Source organism: Nymphaea colorata, unplaced genomic scaffold (genome assembly GCF_008831285.2).
Source record: "Nymphaea colorata isolate Beijing-Zhang1983 unplaced genomic scaffold, ASM883128v2 scaffold0001, whole genome shotgun sequence".
NCBI classification, from domain to species: domain Eukaryota; kingdom Viridiplantae; phylum Streptophyta; class Magnoliopsida; order Nymphaeales; family Nymphaeaceae; genus Nymphaea; species Nymphaea colorata.
In genome coordinates this window covers 3953411-3977173 of record NW_022204507.1, presented here as the reverse complement: position 1 = coordinate 3977173, position 23763 = coordinate 3953411, and the positions used below count along the sequence as shown (strand labels likewise).

Here is a 23763-nt window from a genome sequence, read left to right as displayed (position 1 = left end):
TTCACTTATATGCTGCATCAAATGATCAATTAATTTACATGAATAATCAGCATGAGGAATGGATTGTGCAACCAGAGAAATTATTTGAACTTCTCGTGGTAACTAAAGTATTTATTTCAAGCATAAAAGTGATGTTGGAAGATGATGGTATTGAGAAATTAGTGTACACAACGTAGGCCTTACATATTATACAAGTTGTTAATTGCATTTGAATTTATAAAAGTTGCATAGCCATTTCTATGATATCAGTTTCCACATTTCGAAATGGTGACCAAAGCCATTTTTTGTGAAACATGAGAAAACTCAAGCGGAAAAGATCAATATGAGTATAGATATAATGCTAGTCCAGGAATAAACAAAATTATAAATCACCCTCTGCCATGGGCAGTAGACAAATCAGAGCATAACATTTTATTTTCCACATATCACCACTCAACTTTTCACAAGAACTCTATAGTAGCACCTTTAGTCACCACCATTAATGTAACTAATATTAAGCCATGCTGTCATGATTTTTTGGCAATATTACACCTTGCAATTTTCTTCCCACAATCCGGCCTCATTGCAACCATAGTGGCTAATTCCTATAGGAGACAACATGATGCTGAAAAGATAATCATGAAAGGTAACAAAGGAAAAGGAAAAGATGGTTTACCGCCATTATAGGATAGGCTATGCTCCAAATTCTCATTAATTATATTGAACTCCCCTCTTGCATTTGTACCTTTTTGGCACTTCATGATCATGAATAACCCTGCATTTGTTTGTACATAAAGAAACAATATATTTCAATCAACTAAATCAGCCTCATCTGTCTGCCACATTCACAAATTTCTGCAATCAAAATGCTGCTGCCTCTAGACTTCACCCCATGGAAAAGGATTGCCGTCTTCCTATGCATCATGCAAGTTGGTATAGGGCATATACATTTTGATGTGGTAAGGGAAATGGGGGAGATAAGGGCATCAAAATATGTCGGATTGATAGGATGGGATGTTGGGACACCTCTATCGCCGGAGACTTTTTGATACCTGCTTTTGAGGGGAGTGGTTTAGTGATTTCAGATATCACAATATAATTGAGGCCATGGTTTGGTTGCCCTTTGCTAGAGGGATTCATGGTTTTGAGATTCTAAGAGTAATTGCATGGTCATGTAACGTAAGATTTTCCTTTTTTTGCCAGTATTTGCTTGGTCATTGGTCAAACAAACATTGAAAAATGGCTGAATTCATCTAACAAACCCTCATGGAAGGACTTATCTCTTATTTGAAGCATTTGCTTGGTCATTGGTCAAACAAACATTGAAAAATGGCTGAATTCATCTAACAAACCCTCATGGAAGGACTTATCTCTTATTTGAAGATACAAAGTAATATTACTGATGTAACAAAACACCAAATGACAAGGAAGATTAAAAAGTCTAAGGGGTTTAATACAAGCATCCGATCAATGTGTAGGAGGTAGGTGATCAAACATATCCATGGACAAGAGAAATTTACATCCCACCAATGACATCCAACCACCATAATTCCTTGATTTTCCTATTTTCATCCTCGATAACCACAAGTAAAACCAAGCAATCTGATCCTATATGGTCTTCTTCTCAAGTTAATAGTCACAGTTCTCCTCAAAACGATAGCCACACTCTACCACTCTAGTTCCTATAACCCAAAGTCCTAGCCATGAATCTCAAACTAAGCTGGGGCATTAATTTATATTAGACCTAAATTCTCCCACTTCATTATTTCCTACTATTGAGCCTAGTTGTATACACCATATGATCACACAATATCCCAATGTTACACTAAACCCTCGTTTATTTCAAATTGTAATCCAAAAAGTCCACTTAAGAGTTAAAAGATAGTTTCACGCAAACCCACCTTTACATATGATTAGTGTAGATAAACATATGGGTAGTGCACCCGTAAAAAAAAATTGTGCATGTGAATGATCAAAATATTTTTATTTAAGTTAAAAAAAGGTCTTCTAGAAAAGATTTAAAAAAATTAAGTGTATATTTCATTGAGTGTGCACGCAACTTCATTTAACAGATAGCTAGTGAGATGAAGAAATTTTTCTTAAAAAGCTCAACTATACATTTTTTAATTTTTATCAGAACTTAATTATATTTTTCAAAACATTTAAATGTCCCAACAAAAGCTTTTTATAAATTATCACATGTATTTCTTTATCCAAAATCAAATGAGAGGTTCATGGCCTGCTGCAAGCAACTGCCATCTGTCACGATACTAACTTGCAGCAACCCGAGGACAAAATCTTAGGATGACTTACCCACCTTCATTTAAAGGTTATTGTATTAAAATCAATTATTTTAGTTGAAAAAACCGAAAAGAATACTATAAAATCAATGTTGGAATTGAATGTACCGAATTATCGATTTGGGGAATTGGCCGATCGAACGATTCAATTGAATGCAAGTGAACCAGCAGATAATATTCAAAATTTTATTTCATAGATCCATCAAAAAATTATAAACAATCTAACTAGAACCAAACAAGCTCATATAAATTCTGAGCAAAAGGGTTATGGTTATATATAGTTGAATCTTCTTGTTATATTATATTCTAGTTTATAGCCCTTTTAGGTGTCTATCTCACGCAAACTAAAGATGGAGCAACAACATGCAACAACCAACTTACTGACTTCCCATAACCTCAGGTGTTTGATTTGTGTTTGGTCTGTGTCAAAGATCTTTGCAATGACAAGGTCATTGCTTTTGGGGTTCATGACTTCCTCTAATAAGCCATAAACGCATAGCCAATTAAGAAAATGCAGATCCCACCATACGTAGGATATGAAGAACAAACCTGGTTATGTGCACACCCCTCGTGTGCACTACTTTTTTTGGTGCACATAACCAAAGCAATTCAATTAAAATACAAAAATAAACTTTTTTAAAAGAGTAAAAAATGATTATGGAAAAAGAAAAAATCCAAAATGTTGATTACTTTATGAAAAAATTCGAAAATACCTTCACCATCTTTTTTGTGCATACACAATAGTGTGCACACAACTCAATCTTTAGACGGCTTTAAGTAATTAATGAAAGAACACTGTTTTCTTATTTTTAACGTATCAAATTAAAGTGTCACTTTTGTGCATCAAATGCATATTTTGGTATTTAATTGGAATACACAGTTAGTCCATTGATCCTCAAGGGACATAATTCCATGTACCGCATATATCCATGTACGAATTAAAACCTATGGTTCATCTTGTCAAAACCTTCTGAAGGGACATTCTTTTATTCGGTCTTCTTTTTTCTCATCAATTAACATCGACACCTGCCAACCATGGATGTCATCTCAAGAAAATCCTGGAAGCTTGTAACAGAAAATTTTGATTGATTTCTTCTAACTGTTGTTGATAAAATCTAGAACACGTTGAAACAGAGTAACGCTGCAAGGGAAGCAGAAAAAGAAGACGGAAGATGCAGTTTAACATTATTTACAGAGGGACCACAGACTTTATAGCCAGTTACAGAAACAAGGAGAAGAATCAGAAATCAAGAAGAAATACTTATTTGTGCTTTACGATACAATGTAATCCTGTGTTTATATTTCTTTGTGGCTGAACACATCTGCAGATAATGATTTTGAAAACACCCTTCATATGCTCCACTACCCATGAACACGTGCTTATGATATGCTTCAAACTTGAGATCATAACTGCCTGATTTCAGAGTGCTCTTGAACACTTCGGCTACCTTACTAGCTTTAACAGCGGTCCATTCATTGGAATGAAAAAAAAAATGTTTGAAATGCTTTTCTCTGTCTCTTCTGTTCAGCTACCAGATTGGTATACAAATATTAGGCCATAATCAAAGCATTTGCTTTACATGCTACACTATGCCGTTGTTTCTGAAAACACGATTCAAAAGGCAAAATCCGACCAAGATACTATAGAACCTGGATCTTGCATTTCATACGATATGCCCAGCATGCGATGAGGACCAGTGAAAGATTTCCGGAAAAAGATACTGTAAGAGCATAGTTTGTTTTTAATAAAAATCTTTAGTTTGAAAAGTAGTTAGCAAAGTCTATTTAGTAACTGTGATTGGCCCCCCTCACAGTTACAAGAGCAAGGGATAGGGCTCATAAACACTATCAAACAAACCATCTCCATTCTTTTAGCTACGGATTGAAAGATAACAAAATCTCCACTGGGGAGGTTTGGCCTATTTAACGAGAAAATGGAAACAAGTGCCAAACGATTGAGTGCATGCCTTTAAAATGACCTCAAGGAAGATGTCTTTTAATCAGATGTTAATTTTTTTTTCACATCCAAAACCTTTTGAAGTGCTTCAATCAGGTACCAGATCCAAATCGGATTTGCTGACATCCATAATATATTTTTCTAAATCCTATTCCAGTATAATCTTTTAAATAATTCGGATCTGCTAACATCCCTAATCGTTTCATTCATTTACATTTACAAATCGGATCATACAAATAGTCCGACGAGAACTTGAGTAGCTGTCTATCTATAAATGTAAATGAAGGGCATTAAATGAAGGCTGGAAGTTGAATGGCTAAAATAGTCGTGGGCCTGATCTGTGAGACTGACGACCTGCAGAAATGGGAGGACGGCTTAAGCGACTTTGAGGTTATTGTCTATCAGAGCAATCAATTTTGGAATAGAATCAGTTTAAACAAGATCGGTCGTACTTGCTTAATCTTCCCTCTTGGTGTATACTTGATCCCAAATGTGTCTTCTTACTTGCAGACTTGCTTATTTCCTTGTGATGGGTGTCCGGTGACCAAGAATGCACACATGTATCTTGTCTCAAGGGGTTTTTACTTGCGATTTTCGGGATATCTCCCCCTGTAATTGAACTTTTAGGTTAAGGCCGCTTTTATTTTAAGTATTGCAAAGAATAATGAACATATGTGATCAAAGTAGTTTTTGCAGTACCTTATACGAGTTTCAGACAAGGAATACCACAAAATAAACTAGTACAACCAAATTATCTGGGAAAAATATTATAGCTACCAATCAACCATCCATCTTCTTAAATCCTGTCTCTATGAGCAATAAAGTATACTGATAAACAAAGTCATGCCATATGTTGAACACCATTCTGACCAAATAGCAACTATTCTATTTAAAAATCCACTGCAGATTGCGAAAGTGTTGGTCCTTCATGATCAGATCACTCTAACCAGAAGAAGGACATCCTGGTTGATTAAATGGATGTAGGTGAAAGCAGCTAAGCATAAGCCGAGACTCGGTCCTAGACAGTTAGTGAAAACTTATTTTGGGGAAATCAGTTCTACATCTTAGCGAATCTCTGGATAACTCTGTCCAAATGGAATTTCATCAGGATAAATAGGAAAATGTGAGTTCCCATACTTTCTTGACCACTGATTTCACTTTTACCTTGACCACGGTCAATGATTAATATAAGGAAACTTTGTCCATGCCAAGATATGACAATAATAAGGAAACTTTGTTAGTGAACCTGAGATGGCTATGGATATGTGCGGTGGCTTAGGGACTTTGCTAGTTCCAGAGCTAAGGAATCACATTCCTCCCTGCCCCCTCGGAATGATCATTGTAGGATGGAAGTTTGAACATAAAGGCTTTGGCATCTGATGTAGCACAGCAGAGAGACTGGTTCCATCTTTTTAGGGATTAGAAACCAGTGAACTTTTTCCCTTGTGATTCTGTACTTACTTAGACAGACCTATTCAGGGTTGAATGTGAGATATAACAATGAGAGATGGAACCGTTGGCTTCAGGGTTGTGTTGATGATCGAGGGGTTTTGCGTGCTGTTATGCTTGTCTGAGACACAGACATGGGATTTTGGTAATTTCCGATGAGATTGTGTCTGTTGAGATGGCTATGCTGGTGACAGAGCAGATGTAGTATGGCTCTGTTCTTGTTGAGTTTCTGTTTTTGTTGCATTCTTGTATTCCATATTCTTTCTTCTAATCAATGGAAAGAGTAACCCTGCCCACTTGTAAGCCCTTCCTTGTTAGGGAACTGATTATTGACATTACTTGACCCTTATAATGCACATAAGCCTACCTGCCAATGGAAAAAAAAAAAAAAAAAAGTAATTTCATGATATCGCTCAGAGTGTCATCCTTTTATGCTGTCTTTCCAAACGGTGCTTCTTAACGCTGAAATGGTGTCATTCCATAGAAAGGCCATAAGGTGTATTCGACAACTTATATAGGTAGGCATAACTATTAGGTGGATCTTGGTTATCATCCTGTTGCAAAGATTCAATTCCCATGAAAATCACTGTTTATAGGGAGAACAAATTAAGAACTAAACACAACGTAGCTAGTGAGCATAACCGGCCCCCCAAGTGGGTTACATCGTATACAGCAATATAGACTAACAGATTACACATGAAAAAAAACACACCGTGTACATTATAGTCTGAAAAAAAAACTGAATATGATCAGCCCTATTTATAACCACGATGGCACCATTGTAGACTCAAGGCAAAAGTGATGACGGTGATCATAGCCACTGATGTTACAGTGGAGTGGTTCGGCTTGTCTGCATGGAGATCAAATTCTTGTAGTTAGTGGGGGAGAGAGAGAGAGACTTGCCTGACATAGCGTTGGACACACCGCTTGACGGAGGGCTTGAATCCGATGGAGGTGGTGGAGATGGCTTGGGCTTGAATTGGAAGGAGGCACTAAATTAGGAGATGGTCTGGGGCTTGAATTTGATGATGATGCTGAATTGGGAGATGGGCTTGGGCTTGAATTGGATGGAGGCTTTGGAGGAGAAGGGGTTGGAGTGTTGTGGTAGCATAAACAGCTCTGTATCGTATCTCACACGGCAACTTCCCATGGCAATTTCACAGCCGTGTGCAGCACCGCAGGTCATTGGGATCTGGGACCTGGAGGTATCCAAACACTGTTTGCAATCAGCAAGGCTTGTATCCCCGGTGCACTGCACCAGCCAGAATATCGTCTGTAGATCTTCATAGGGGATGTTGCCCGCAGCAAACATGAACCTTGAAGCTCTGTTGTCGCTTGATTCTTGAGCAGACTATCCAACGTTTGGTTAAAGGCTTTGGGGTCTTCCACTTTATCATTGATCCAATACCAAGAACCAGAATCCTGGACATTGAGGTGACCAAGAAGTTGGTGTTGGAGTAGCGCAACTGGCACTTTTCATACCATACGATGGTATCCATTGTGCTGGGGCAGTATTTGATGACCTGTGGAATGGAATTAGAGATGCATCCGTTCCAGGTATCCTCATCAATGTCGCCCCTGCACTGAACCAGGCTGTACCTCTATCCAATCTGTGTCCCGTGGTGGCATTGGAAAAACCAGTAGGAGGAGCATCGTTTGTCAAGGTGAAGAAGAGGCTGTGCATGTTTACTTCAAACGCGCTTCCATTCGTGTAATTCTAAGTGACGCTACAGCGGCTGTTAATATAGTCATTCGTGCACATTGCATGGTCGACATGGAAGGAAAAGAGGATGAAGGGGAGGAGGATGTGGAAGCCAACCTTCAACAAGCTTGGCGCCATTACAGGGTAAACCATCTCCAATCCTCCTAGCTATAATTGGAGGAAAACAAAATCTCCACTGGGGAGCTTTGGCTTATTTAATGATGAAGTCAAAACTAGTTCCAAACGCGTATGTCTTGAGGGGCTGCCTACCAAAATCACCTCGAAGGGGAAGGAAGATTTACTGTTCTATGGCAGGGGTTGCTCTGATCAGGAAGCCCATGGCCCTAATTATAAGATGGTGCTCCATCGTTGGTGGTGTGCAAACTGTGGAGAGATAAGGGTGTATGGAGATCTCCATTCCCCAAAAAAAAAGATAGTTGGCATACCATCAATAGCCCGGAGGGTGAAAAGTGAACTGCGTGTATGACGGAATTTTGATGTGTTTCTGAACACTTGACCATTAAAGGGCAATTCAGTGTCGACCTTCCTAATTGGATTGGCAGATCAAAGAATGGACAGGGGCGAATGATGACTGATTGTGACAGATGAGGATGACCAGGCAACGGTGGAAGAAGGTAAGTCTGGCATGGTGAAGCCAACAACAAAGGATGGAAATGCGACGCACCTCGTTCTTGAGGAAAAGTGGGAGGTAAATGAATTAATGCACGCATGATCTTTCCCTTGCCGACTTTTCTACCAACGTTGAGGTCCTTTGAACCTGTAATTGAAATTTAAGGTCAATGCTAACTCCATCAATTGTAAAGAATAGTTTAGCTAGCACATGTGATCAAGGGCTTTTACATTCCCCTTAAAATGTTAAGTGTTACAGTGGCAATACTTCAAAATTAAATTAGTAGAAGATAACTTACCTGGAAATGTTATAGATTATAGACTAGCATTTTGTAAGAGAAAAGGTTACTGCTAACAAAATTAAATCCCTCATGCGCAGCAATCCCATTTGATGAGCAGCAATCAGATATATCAGTGATACGATTAATCAAACAGGATTATCTACCAAGGAAATAAATTTGACCATACAACTTTCAGATAAAAATAAGAATATTTTTGAACATCGATGGAGGATTTATCAGCAGGCCGACTTGGATCTGCCATGATTTAATTTGACTTCGTATTCATTGACACCAACATACTTAAAATGAGGAGGGTGCTAATCCATTTTCAATGTGGGCCTCTTCATACTTTTGACTAGTTTTTACTCTTGGTGATTAGGAGTTGGAGAAAATGTGGTTCAAAAAGTCCTCATCCGCTAATGATCACAAACGCGTCCACGTTCGGCTGCTTCTATCCACCGTCTTGTCCTAGCGCTTTCTTGGACAGTGAGTACCGACTACGAGGCTGTTTGCTATTAAAAAAGGTCCACAAATACAATGTTTCCAATCAATCCTTTGTCCACACCCTCCATGCCACAGTGTGACAAAGTCCACTTAGAGTCCAAAAAGTTTCACTCGAACCGACCTGTACGTCAGACAGTGTACAGGTAGCAAGCGAGCTTCATCATAAGAGGCTGACCTAGAAATTTCTTCTTACGGGGCGCAACTATACTTTCTTAAATTTTTATCGTTGCCAAAATATATTTTTCAAAACTTTAGGAGGCCCAATAAAAATTTTATAAATATTGCTCGTAATTTTTTTTGCCAAAAACAAAGATTCATGGACTCCCCGTCCACGATACTAACTTGCAGCACAAATATCTTACCATGACTTAACCACCTCATTTTAATAGTACTACTAAAATAAATTTTTAGAACAGAAAGGACGGAAAGTAATACTCTAAAAATCAATTTTGGAATTGAATGGACTGATGGCCAATTGAATGATTCAATTGAGTCTGCAAGATAACCAGCAGATAATATTCAACACCAAACAAAGATTTATAAAAAGATATACTCAAAACTGATAAACAAGCTCATATAAGTTCTGAACAAAAAAGTTAAGGTTATATATAGTTGAATCTTACTGTTATCGTGTATTCTAGTTTATAGCGTTTTAGGTGTCTATCTGAAGCAAACTAACGATCGAGCAACAACCAACGTGCTGAGTTCCCATAACCTCAGGTGTTTGTTTGAGTTTGTGTTTGGTCTCTGTCAAAGATCTTTGCAATGCAAAGTCAGAGATCTTGGGGGTCATGTTTTCATCTAATAAGATGTTTCTTGCTTTCATATATAGAATCACTCTGGCTATGCCATTTTTGAGCTTTGAATGTACTGCCCCAGTCCATGCTTTGTTGGCTGTTATTTCAAAGCCAAACAAAAAGGAAATTTAACTTGTGCTTATTCAATCGGCCTTTCCAAGCAAATATATAATACTTAGAAAAATAAAGTATGAGGCAGTTTTAGGACAAACAGATCTGTTATATACGTGTACGTGGAAAAGTGAACAGTGTGCTGTTCTAGAAAGCAAGACTTTTACTCAATCAAATGGGGCATACTGCCTTTTGTGTCACAAATAATGCTTTGGCTCATTTTTTATTAAGTTAAAATCATTAGCACTAGTCCCCATCGATGCATAGGTCAATTAAGAATCATAAATCGAGACCACACCATATGTAGGATATGGAGAGCACCAATCTTTCAACGGCCTTATGTACTTAACGAAAGAACAATGTTTTCATATTTTAATGTATCAAATTAAAGTATCACTTTTATGCATTAAATGATATTTTGGTATTTAATTGGGGTACATAATTAGTCCAGTGATCTTCTGAAAGGATATTGTGATTGAACAACACAGGAATATACCGCATCTATCCAAGAACGGCTTGAAACCTTTGGTTGATCTTGTCAAAGCCTTCTGAAGGAACAGTCTTTTATTTGGTATTCTTTTTTGTAATCAATTAATGGATGGGTTAACCCTGCCCCCCATGTAGCTAAAAGAACATCCACAGCAGCCAACCACGGATATCATCTCAAGAAAATAGTGGAAGCTTGTGACAGAAAATTCCATTGATTCCCTCTGCCTGTTGTTGATAGAACACGTTAAAAACAGAGTGACGCAGCACTGGTGAGCAGAAAAAGAAGACACAAGATGCAGTTTAACTTTATTTACATAGGATTATAGATTTTATAGCGACTTAAAGAAACAACGATCAAGAATAATCAGAAATCAAGAAGAAATACTTATTTGTGCTTTACAAAATAATATAATCCTGTGGTTTTATTTCTTTTTCGCTGAACACATCTGAAATAAGGATTTTGAAACCACCCTTCATATGCTCCACTTCGTATTAGCATGAGCTTATGATACGCTTTGATTTGAGACCGTAACTGCCTGATTTCAGAGTGCTCTTTAAATCTTTGGCTACCATACTAGCTTACAAGCAGTCCGTAGAACAGAATGAAAGAAAAATGCTAAAAGCGCCTTTCTCTATCTGTTCTGCTCAGTTACCAGATTGGTATGCAAATATTAGGGCTCATCGATGCATTTGCTTTATATGGTACACTTGCCGTTGTTTCTAAAAACACGATTCAAAAGGCAAAATCAACCAAGATACTATAAAAGCTGGGTCTTGCATTTCATCTTGGTAGTCATGATTCAATTTCCATGGATGTCACTCTTTATAGGCAGTGCAAAGAACTATAGATATAACATAACGAGCTAGCTTAACAGCACTTCCCAAGAGGATTACGGTATGTACAAGAAAACGGACCGACAGATCACACATGAAAAAAGCACACCATGTACTATATATTGTATAGTCTACACAAAGAAACTAAATATGATCAGCCCTATTCATTTATAACCACGTTGCTATCATGAGCAGATATGTAGACATCAAGGCAAAAGTGGAGATGGCGATCATAGTCCCAGATGTTGCACATGAGTGGTTCACCTTGTCTGCATGGATATCAGTTTCTTGCAGTTAGAGAGAGAGAGAGAGAGAGAGAGAGAGGGAGAGAGAGACTAGCCTAACGTAGTGTTGGGTGCACCGCTTGAAGGAGGGCTTGGATTTGATGAAGGGGATGAATTGGGCGGAGGAGATGGGGTTGTTGTACTGTTATAAAAGAGCTGTGCATCAAACCTCACACGGCAACTTCCGGTTGCAATTTCACAGCCGTGTGCATTCTCGCAAGTCGATGGGATTTGGAGATGGTGCTGATCAAGCACTGACTGCAATCAGCAAGGCTAGTGTCCCTGGTACACTGCACCAGCCCGTATATCGTCTTTTGATTGGTGGATGGGATGTTGCCCGTAGCAAACATGAACTTTGAATTAAGTTCTGTTGTCGCCTGAGAAGTCAGATTCTTCAGCAGACTCCCCAAGTTCTGGTTGAAGGCTTTATGTTCTTCCACTTTGTCAGCAGTCCAATACCAAGAACCAGAATCCTCGACAATGAGGTGAGCAAAGAAGTTGCTGTTGGAGTAGCGGAGCTGGCAATTTTCATACCATATGATGGCATCGATTGCGCTGGGGCAGTATGTGCCAACGATTGCTTTGGTGGAATTGTGGATGCAAGCCTTGCAGTCTTCCTGATCAACGTCGCCCCTGCACTGAGCCAGCCCATACACTCTTTCCGATCCTTTGCCCTTGGTAACATTGGCAAAACCACTGGGAGGGGCATCCTTTGTTAAGATGTTGAAGGCCCCGTGCATATTGCTTTCAAACTTACTTCCACCCGTGTAATGGGCAGTGACGTTGCAGCGGCAATTAATATAGTCGTTGCTGCTCATTTCATGGTCGACATGGAAGGAAAGGAGGAGAAGGAGTGGAAAGCCAACCCTGAGCAACATTGGCACCATTACAGAGTAAACCATCTCCATTCTTCTAGCTAGGGATTGGAAGATAACAAAATCTCCACTGGGGAGGTTGGCCTATTTAATGAGAAAATGGAAACAAGTGCCAAACATGCACGTCTCGATCGAGTGGATGCCTTTCAAAATGACATTAAGGAAGATTTAATATCAATGTTGGAGGGCATGGTTTAGCTCTCTGATCAGGGAGTCCATGGGCCTTAATAAGATGTTGCTGCGTGATCGGGGGTGTGCAAGATACGGAGAGATAAGGGTGCTTGTAGGGACAGGGTGATCTCCATTGCCAAAAGAGAAGGGAAAAAGAGGGGATGTTTCTCATCCCCATCAACATCAATTTCTCATCACCATCAATATCATGGAGCGTGAATAATGAACTGCCTGCTGGATGACCTAATCTAATTGATGAATAAGGAGGCATGCTTCTAACAGCGAAGGACGACAAGGCAATGGTAGAAGAAGAAAAATTCAAGGAAGGTGAAGCCATAATCAAATGACGCAACATGCTGTGCACCTCTTCTTTGAAGAAAAGTAGAACCACTGCACATTAAATACGCCAATATCCCTAAATTGAATCGGTCAACCCAAAAATAAATTAATCGATCGTTCCCTTTCCGACTTTTCTGCCACATTTTCAGGATTTCTGAACCTGTAATTGAAATTTAAAGTCTGCCAACTCCACCGATTGTAAAGAATGGTCTAGTTAGCACATGCGACCTTTTACCCTTAGAATTATGTGACGCTGCAGTTAAGAGTGGCAAGACCACAAGTTAATTAGTAGAAAATGGGTTACTTGACAAATTTATAGATGTCACTCAAGTGTTTGACAAGACAAATTTGTTACTTGCCCTACTACCTAGATATGTCAACAATAGGAAGAAAAACGTTGCATGCCAATAAAATAAATAATTAGAAATCAAACTATCAAATGCAAATCTGATGTAGGAACAAAACATAAACAACCTCTAGGTTCATCAGCTATTTTAAAATTTTTAAAAATCTGGGGAAAAGCAGATTGGTAAAACTATTAAAATTCTCCATAGTGATGGTGGCAAGGGCTTTCTTAATAATGAGTTTCATGACATGAGCATGGTATTCGACTTTGGATTTCCTGCCTCTATACCCATCAACAAAATGGAATAGTGGAGCGAAACACCTCCATTTTGCTGAAAGTAGTCTTTGTATGATGGATCATGCTTGTCCGGGTGGCGGTTATTGGACTGATGCTTTTTGGCATGCTGTTTACATCGTTAATCGCCTCCCTAGTGAAAACGTTAACTCTGAATCTCCCTTTGAGTTGCCTTTTAAGAAGTGTCCCTCCATGGATTTTCTTGCAGCACATGCTACCCTTATTTACCTTATAATCAACACAAATTTGCTCCTGAGACACTTGCATGTGTTTATCTTGGAGTTGGGGCTAATTACAAGGGAGTTCTTTGTTATGATCCGGTCACTAAGAAGCTCTGTATTTGTAGGCATGTCCAATTTGATGAAGGGACATTTTTATATAGCCCACATCATACTTCCATTACAAGTGACCAAGTTGCTACAAGGTTGAACAGTCGCTCATACAGTAATGCCTTTCAACACTGCTCGACCACTCTTGAAAGGCAGAGGGAGAAGGATGCTGATGGCCATGGTGATGGTAACAATTTCTCTTCGGTTTATTTGCCTAATTTACCTCTGGTACAAAATGTTCAATATGAACTAGCTGACACATACAAGATGTGTCCTTTTATCCAAATTCTAATGGTGGCAATGAAACATCAACCATCCCTATTGTTCGTAGTGTTCCTCAGAGGATGCACCCTATGGTTACTTGATCAACGACTTAAAGTCTATGTCACGTCACCTCATTGTTTTAATGTCACCATAATAAAATTGGTGACTGATGGTGAATGTGAGCCATCTGAACTCTCTCAAGTTGTCTCCAAATTCCAATCCAAAGTGGAAAAATGCTATGAGAGAAGAATATGATGCCTTGATCAAACACAATACTTGGGAACTTGTACTTGCATAACTGTCAGCAATATTGTTGGATGTTGATGGTCGTTTTTAAAATTAAAAGCAATGCAGATGGGACTATTGCAAGATACAAAGCTCACTTGGCCGTTAAAGGGTACAACCAACAACAGGGAGTAGACTACTTTGAGACCTATAGCCCTGTGCTTAAACCCACAGCCATTAGAATGATTTTATTTATTGCAGTTAGTAAAGGATGGGACATACACCAGCTTGATGTAAATAAATTAATGTTTTTTTCGTGAACCACTACATGAAGACGTCTACATGCAACAACTTCCAGTTATTGAAGATAGAAGGTACTCATATCACATTTGCAACTCAAAAGAACTTTATATGGCTTAAAATAATAAGTAAACAACAGACAATGGCAGAAAGCTAGAAAGCTAGATAAGCTCCAAAAGTTCGCGTCACTATTTCCAGTCCTCGTTTAAAGTCTCGCAATGCTAGAAAGCTAGATAAGAATAAAATTCTGGCATAAAAATTTGAAACAATTGGATAATTCCACAAGCTACATAAAGAAAAGAAAATCTCATTACAGTTTCTCCTTTCCGATATCCTCACATGACGTTCAACCTATATCTGCATGCATCTAAATGTGAAAATATACCTTTTTTTTTCTCCCAATGGTTTACCATTTATTATGTCACTCTCAACCATTCGAGAAAGCTGTTACGTATTCACCAAGAACAAATTTCAAAAACCTCAAAGGCTGTGGTTTTCCATTTCTCAAAATGAGCGGCTCCTACCTTAGAACTAGTCATCTTGGAAGGTCAACCTAACTTTTGAGAAATGCTGCTTCAAATATCTACTTTGTTTAACGATCATCGACCTGAGGTCGTTAACTTTCTTTTTCATAGTTTTAACTTATCTTGTATCCATTATGAATAAAACAAAAAACAAAAAAAGGGGGAAAGCATCAAGTTCACCATGCATATGGCCTGCCCGGTTCGGCCCAGCCTCATAACGAGTCGGGTTTAAGTCGGCCCGACATCTAAAACTTGGGCCCGAGTTCAGTCCGACTCGAAAAACCTAAGTTCAAGCTCGGCCCGGGTTCGGCCTGATTACATTAAAAAATATTTTTAATATAAAATAATACATAAAAATAATTAATTGTAGTAAAATATTATAAATATATATAAAAATTAATTAAAAAAAACATTATTGGGCACAATCCGGGCTTATTGGCCCACCGGGACCTGCCCGATAACAAGTCGGGCCTACCCGGGTCTCATTTTTCTGGGCTCAGGCCTGGGCTCGAGTCAGGCTGTGTGGAGCTTATTCATGCGTTTTAACACTAATTATAATCAAACAGAAAGTTGACCCAGTCTACTTGATGAAAAGCAAAAGATGACGCCCAACATAAGTGTTTGATTCATACACATATTCCGAGTGAGAAATGTAGCCCCACCATCCGGTAAAAAAGCGAGTAGGAAGCCTTACCATGCAGTAAAAAAAGTCAAGCTTCCACCTAAAAAGACCGGGTTGCAATAAGTTGGTGAACTTCACTCCAGTGCCGGGCTGTTAGAAAATGTCGTTGTCATTACCAATCAATCGAGTACGTAGGGTCGGCCTCGTTGGTCCACACACCTACAGGACACCAAGTCCACTTAGGGTTCAAGAGTTTCACTCGAACCTAGAGTACAGCTAGCTAGTTAGCCCCATCATACTGCTTGGCAGCACCCATTTGCACAAGCATCTTACCATGACTCACCCGCATCTGTTTTAAAAGTAATACCGTCAAAATCCATTTTTAGAATATGACCAAACAGTCAATTTTGGAGCATTGGCCGATTGGACGATTCAATTGAATCGGCAAGTGAAACAGCAGATGCTATTCAAAATTTTATTTCATAAACTAAACAAAAAAAAATATGTGAGAAGATCTAACTAAAACTAAACAAGGTCATATAAATTCGACAGTATAAAAGTATGTAAACAAAACAACAAAATTGAACAAGACAGAAAACGAATGGAAAGAAAGAAAAGGAAAACAAAAACTATGATTAACAAGAAAACTCGGGCAAACTGGGTTAATTAATGTTTGCTGATTTTGAGATGAATGAAACATGCCAATAAAAAATGCATCCTAAATTCATAACAAAAGACCAACCAAATGATAATTAAACAAGGTTGGAATTAACTCAGCAACTCAATGAGAATAACTTGAATCCAATTAAATGGATCCAATCCAGTTGGACCGGACTAGCTCTGTGCCAATAATCTAGCCTTATCAGTGGAAGGTTTTCAAGTCACCAACTAAATCTTCTTAACTGGCTGGTAAAGTTAAAATTTTTCGTTGTCTTTGTTGGTTAGTGGCCTGTGAGCCCTATCCGGAGATCTCGTAACTGCCCTGTAGTTACGAGATTAACTCAACACCTTTTCACTAGATAAAGTTTATCTTTATCTAAATTTTTTCCTAAAAAATGTCTCACACTAAGCGCAACTGGGATTGGGGAAAACTTAAGGTGCTGGCCTATATAAACCCAGCAATACGTTGTGTTAGAAATGAATCTCAAGCAGATTATCCGTGAGGAGCCCCTTAGAAGGAAAACCCTAAAATCTGTCAGTTTCAACTTCTTTTATTCATCTTCTTCCTTCGTCTCTCTCTTTCGGCTCTACTGTCAGCAGCCACGTGAAGAACTATACTGGAGCATCCGTGGTGAACCAACCAAAAAAGAGTCAGACGTCGTTCCGCTGGCTTCACTCCAACAGTGGTCTCAGAGCCATACCTATCGAACACTAGTAAGTGATTTCGACTACTGTGGTGTCTGTGCGTGTGCAGATTATACTATTGTGAAGTATTGTGTCATCTGTGCATCATGCGTGTATCATGGTGTGATCTATTTATTGAAAATAAAGCATGCTAGACTAAACTGAGTTCAAGCATGAAGCATGATAGTATTGATTGGGTTTGGAATCCCTGCTTTACGTATTATGTCGTTTGTGTTCTCTGTGTCTGCGAGAGACTGAGACCAGGACTGAGCCCAACGCTCTATAAAAACTTTTTTAGATCAGGACCCTCGTAGAGGATCTGTCCACAAAGAACTCCACTACTTGAGTAAAATTTTTTTTCCTGCGTCTCTGGCAAACGGTAGCACAGGAGCAGAGCTTGCTCTGCTTGACATACAATGAAGCCAAAATAAAATAAATATAGAAGGAGGAAATGAAACATAGAACCTTTGCTCTTGTTTGAGAAACGGACCCAATGGCGGAAAAGAGCCGGGATTCTCCTTCTCTCAAAACCGGAGGAACAATTACTGTTTTTTTTCTTCTTTTCTTTTGTTCTTTGTTGGGACTTGAATTTTTTCTTGAACTCAACCCAGCTGTCGCTGGCGTCTCTACCGACAAGTAGCAGCAATCGCCTGATGGACTAGAAACCAGTCGTCTCCCTCGTGCGAGAAGCAAAGATCTCTCTTGCTGAGAGCAAAGAGGTCACCTGGGTAAAGGGGAAGATGGCGTCTGACGCTTTGCAGACCTCCTCCTGTCGTTCCTCTGTAGTCTGTCGGTTCACCCTTCTCTCAGTGAAAGCAGAGACTGTGGAAGCCATTTGCATTGAGCTTCTGGTTTTGGGAGGTTATCTTCCTCACGGAAAAGAGAAAGCAGCACAGAGGAGATTGCGGCCCAAATCGCAGTGCGGTAGGCAGCCAACTCAAGCAGAAGGGGTCATATGCTCTCTGGTAGTTGTACTCAGCTCTGCAACCCTCTGTGCAGTGGAAATAGAGGAGGATGGCCTTCTCTCAGTGGTGGTTGAAGAAGCAGCAATGGGGCGCGGGAGGTGGAACCCCTGGCTAGGGTTTTGCGAGAGGGAAGTCGGTCTCTCGGTGAGGAGAGAGACGATGAAAGAGAAAATGGGTGAAAAGGGGGTTTTATAGTCAAAATTCAAAAATTACAAATATAGTCCATCATTTATGCACTATTTCGAAAAAGGTGTTACATTTCTCAAAATTAAAGCCGCAACTTTTTGCTAAAAGTTTTTCAAAAAGTGGCTCACGAAAGTTAATTTCAACAGAAACCAGGAACTTTATAAGAAATTACTTTTGGGTACCCTCAAAATTATTGGAAATTACTAAAAGAGGGTTCTAAAAATTTTTTGCAATTTCATTTGGAAATCGCGATTTTATGAGAATTTAATAGCGACACCCTCTAGCTTGTTAAAAATTGTAAAAGAAGGGTTCTGAAAATAAATCTGAAAAGAGTTATGTATTTATCCAAAGTCTTATTGTTCTAAATATTATTTTAGAATGTTCTTTGAGATTGATGTACAGCTTTAGAATACTTTGTTTAAGATCTCTTGATGTGATATTTATTGTGAATTTTTCCCTTTTGTTATTATTGTTCTTTACTTGTCATGGGAAATTAACTTAGAAATGACACCAAGAGTGGGAGCCTCTGAATTAGCTAAGACTGAGAAATTAAATGGGACAAATTTCCATGCATGAAAACGTAGGATAATGTTCGCCTTGACTTTGGAAAAACTCATTTATGTGTTCAACTAGCCTTCTCCCACTTTAGGAGATAAACCTACAAATGAGGAAAGAAAGACATATGAGTCCTTTACCACTGATGACCTCATGGCTAAAACCATCATGTTAACTTTCATGGAATATGATCAAATTAGGGTATTTGAGGATTGTTCAATGGCTAAGGAAATGTTTGATACTATATCTTCCAAATACAACACCACTACTGCGATGCGCGTACAGTTACAGTTAGAACAATATAATTCCTATAGGATGAAAGAGTCAGACTATGTAATGGACCATGTTAATAAGATGTTGGTCATGGCTAAAGATTTAGCCTAGTGGGGAATGTTATATCTGACAACATGCAGATTAGCACAATCCTGAATAGCCTACCTCCTTCTTGGGATATGGCAGTTACTGCCTTGAGTCTCCAATTTGATAATCTTACTTTAGAAAAGCTTCCTATACAGCTAGTTTTACAACAACAACGTCTGACCATGAGAAAGAATGCAGAACTGATGATAGTCTAGAAAAAAACCTACTAGTAGTCATGTGCCTGTAAGACCCAAACAATTTAAAAATCTGAACGATGACAAGTTTAAATGCAATTTTGGAGGTACTAAGAAATCTCAAGGAATTGTAGTGAAATGCTACAGATGCGGAAAGCTTGGGCATATCAGGAAGAACTGCAAGACAAAATTCCTGAATAAGAAAGATAACAATGGTCAGGACCACAACAACAGGAGGAAGCCGCAAGGAGACTCTAACAGAGAAGTTATCTATGTCGTGACAGAATGTTTGTTTGCAGATGGGGATTTGACTGGTTGGTGGGTTGATTCAGGAGCTAATCATCACATTGCAAAGACAACGAATGCATGATTCACATGGAAGAACTGAGTCCTGGAACAAACAAGGTCTACATGGGAAACAACTCATGTTGTGACATCATGGGAGTTGGGGCATATCATGGGAGTTGGGGCATATCGACTAAATGTTGGGGGTACTAGTTGTACTCAATGAGGTTTTGTATGTCCCTTCAATGAGAAGGAATCTTGTGTCTATTCCCACACTAATGGAAAAGCTTTTGAAGTTCGATTTATTCAGGAAAAGTAACAGTGGGAAAACATGGAAAGTCCATGTTCCATGGAAAATTTGTCAAAGAACATGGTATGTTCAAACTTATGATATAATATAAAACTTTCAGTTCTGCTTATTACGATTGTGCAATGAGTGTCAATGTAAACTTATGGCATGAAAGATTAAGCCATATAAGCATCAAAAAGATGAAAACTCTAGCACAATAGGGTTTAATACCTGACATAAATACAAATGATTTCACAAATGCGAGTGGTGTGTATACGAAAAGATGACAAGGAAACCATTTCCGTCTGAAGTAAACGACTACTGAACAATTGGAGATAATTCATATTGATATTTGTGGACCTTTCAGAGTCCAAACTCAAGTGGAAAGTTATACATCATGACATTTATTGATGACTTCTCAAGTTTTCATTATATATACTTGATTAGACACAAGTCAGAAGCACTTGAGAAATTTACGGAATACAAATCTGAAGTCGAGAGACAACTTGAGAGGTATATTAAAGTTATAAGGTCTGATCGAGGAGGAGAATATACTTCGAATGAATTCCTCGAATACTGTGAAGACCTTGAATTAATAGACAAAAGCAATGCCTAGAACACCACAACAAAATGGTGTGGTGAGAGGTGTAATAAAACCCTTTCGAACATGGTGAATCCATGTTGGCAGGTGTACAATTACCAAAAGTTTTTTGCGGTGAAGTGTGTTAACAGCTATGTATACAATAAATCGAGTGCCCTGCAAAGCAGTCCCAAACACTCCTTGTGAGAGATAGACTGGTGTAAAACCAGATCTGAGACATCTGAGGAGATGGGGATCTGTAGCACCGTGAAAATTCAGATCTAAAAAGGATAAACTAGATAATAGATCAGTAAGATGTGTATTTATTGGATATCCAAAAGGATCCAAGGGCTATAGATTATATCATTTAACTATGGACTTTAGAAAACAGAGATGTAGATTTCTTAGAACTCAATAACAAAGATATTGATCCAGTTGAATATCGAAATGATATACTGGATGATCTGATTTATTCAGAGGAACAGTCTGGTAATCAACCGACTGGAGGCTAGTTAGGCAATGAACCAACTAACTGGATCGTCTGAGGACAGTCATGTAATGAACTGACTGAAGATTAGTTAGGTAATGAATCAACTGATCTGAGTACCTCGTCATCTCAGACGTTATCAGGTCATAAAAGACCTAGAACTCCTCTTTATATTTGAATGATTATTATACATATCTAGCAGATGAGCTATGCTATTCAGCAGATATTGACGAAATGTCTGACAATCTGACATATGACGAAGCCATAACCTCACATGAATGTCAGATTGGATGAATGAATGAATCGAATCATAGAACAGAATAAAGTCTGGGAATTAGTAGATCTTCCTAATGATAGAAAACCCATTGGATGCAAATGGGTACGGAGGAAGAATTATAAAGCTGATGGATCAGTGAAAAAATTCAAAGCCAGACTGGTGGCAAAAGGTTTTAAGCAAAAGGAAGGAATTGACTACTCAGAAACCTATTCACCAGTTGCAAAGTTTGCATCAATTAGAATAATTTTGGCTATCGCAGCATTCTATGACTTGGATATTTGTCAGATGGATGTGAAGACTGCTTTCCTGAAGGGTGAGTTAAAGGAAACTATATATATAACTCAACCACGGGTTATGTCATCAAGGAAAAGGTAGACAAAGTGTACATGCTGAACAAATATTGTACGATTGAAGCAGTCGCCGAGACAGTGGTATTTTGCTTTCCACAAACAATTACAAAACTTAGGTTTGTGCAAACCAACTAGACAACTGTGTATATGTCTGGAAAAGTGGAAGCTTTTCTGTATTCTATCATTATATGTTGATGACATATTACTAACAAGAAATGATAACGACATGATATTCAAAACGAAGACATGGCTGAACAAGAACTTCGAAATAAAGGACTTGGGTGAAGCATCTATATATTAGGAATAAAGATCACTCGATATAGAAAGTCAAGAATCCTGAGTTTAAGCCAAGAACGATACATTGATTATATCTTGAAGAGATTCCGTATGTTAGACTGCAAACCAATTGGGACTCCTATAGCTAAATGAGCAAATTTGGGTAGGAGTGATTGTCTAGTGAAGGACAATAAAAATTAAATGTTCCATATGTACAAGTTGTTGGCAGTCTAATGTATTTAATGCTTTGTACTAGACCGACATAAGCTTTCTATTGGTCTAGTGAGTCGTTATCAAAGTAATCATGGATGGCTCACTGACAAGCAGTCAAAAGGATTTTTCGGTACATTAAAGGAACAAAAGGACAGAAATTGTCCTATCAAGCAGATGAGCTAACTTTAGTTGGCTATTTCGATACAGATTTCGCAGGCTGCAAAGATGATAGTAAATCCACTTTGGGGTATGTTATCTCTTTGGAGGTGAAGCGATAGCCTGGTCCTGTAAGAAACAAGACATGTTGCTCAGCACACTTAGGAAGCAGAGTGTGTACCATGTAACGTTACAACTACTTTTGCTATCTGGATAAATCGGTTTGTGAAAGACTTGAAATTAGATATTGATCATGAACCGGTTTAACTGTACCATGATAATTCGGCAGCAATATCTCTTATGAAGAATGGAGCTGTTAGCTCAAAGAGTAAACATATAATGGTGAAATACCATTATGTACATGAAATGATAGAGAAAAATGAAATCTGGGTTGATGACTTGCCTACCAATGATATGGTAGCTGATCCCTTAACTAAGGGAATATTTGAAGACTTGTTTTCAAAACATGTAGCCCATATGAGGTTAAGATATATTTGAAAGGTTGCGAAGGAAAACTAGTGAATGGAAAACCTCGCTGTAAACCTTGAACAAAGTTACGATGGAAAAACTGGTTATGAAAATCATGTAACTAAGTAAATCTAGAAAATGAAAAACCCACATATAGTAGAAGCAAACTGGCGGTCTCATGACCAAGTGGGAGATGTTGGATAGTAGCCAGTGACTCCTATCCGGAGATCTCGTAACTGCCCTGCAGTTACGAGATTAATCAACACCTTTTCACTAGATAAAGTTTATCTTTATCTAAACTTTTCCTAAAAAATCTCCCACACTAACCGTAGCTGGCATTTGGGGAAAACCTAAGGGGCTGGCCTATATAAACCCGGCAATATGTTGTGTTAGAAATGAATCTCTAGCAGATTATCCGTGAAGAGCCCCTTAGAAAGAAACCCCTAAAATCTGTCAGTTTCAACTTCTTTTACTTCATCTTCTTCCTCCGTCTCTCTCTTTCGGCTCTACTCTAAGCAGCCACTGAAGAAATATACTGGAGCATCCAGTGGTGAATCAACCAAAAAAGAGTGAGACGTCGTTCCGCTGCCTTCACTCCAACAGTCTTTTCCACTCCTTCACCGTTTCAATGTCCAATCTCTATTTAAAACGGAGTTTGTGAATGAGCAAAAGTTTTTTTCACTGAAGAAGAAGTCACCTATTACATGAGAGACACAACAATCCTATAAAAAATTTAAGGGCAATAGTTTTCTTGTATTAGAAGACAAATTGGAGGCTATAAGCATGGTCAATGTACTTTACCTTAGTTAGGTAGCTAGCAGAACATGGTAACATCTAACGGTCACATCAAGTGGGAATTCAAAACATAACGTTCCCCTTTTAACTTGTTTGCCATAACAACCAGAACATCTAGATTCTCTTTACTAGAAATTTTCCAAAGTTCTTTCTACTGGTCATACCGACACAAAACAAACACAAGCTCGTGGCAAATGCACAAGAACCCATTTCTCATCAAGTGAGAAACCTACTTCCCATCTCAGTGGTAAATCTTGGAAAAAGATTGGGTAGGGAAGTACTCATTTCATTGAATTAAAACATAAATATACATCTTTCTGAAAAACTGTAGGGAAACAATGGGTTTGTCCTTACGAGAATGAGAAGATATTTATTGA

The 23763-nt window shown here is 38.5% G+C and overlaps 1 protein-coding gene and 1 long non-coding RNA gene across 2 annotated transcripts in view; both read right to left on the bottom strand.

Moving 5' to 3' along the window:
* Positions 1-6302: 6302 nt before the first annotated feature.
* LOC126409255 (uncharacterized) overlaps positions 6303-23763 on the bottom strand; it is a 38923-nt gene continuing 21462 nt past the window's right edge. The window contains exon 2 of the long non-coding RNA XR_007572154.1: positions 6303-7504. This is a non-coding gene — a long non-coding RNA (uncharacterized LOC126409255). The remainder of the gene's footprint in view (positions 7505-23763) is intronic.
* Positions 10956-13724, bottom strand: LOC116267846 (cysteine-rich repeat secretory protein 38-like). Its single transcript, XM_050075322.1, has 2 exons — positions 11374-13724; positions 10956-11302 (listed from the first exon to the last, which is right to left on the bottom strand). The coding sequence occupies exon 1, from the start codon at positions 12223-12225 to the stop codon at positions 11488-11490; it is 738 nt and encodes a 245-aa protein (XP_049931279.1). The 5' UTR covers positions 12226-13724; the 3' UTR covers positions 10956-11302; positions 11374-11487.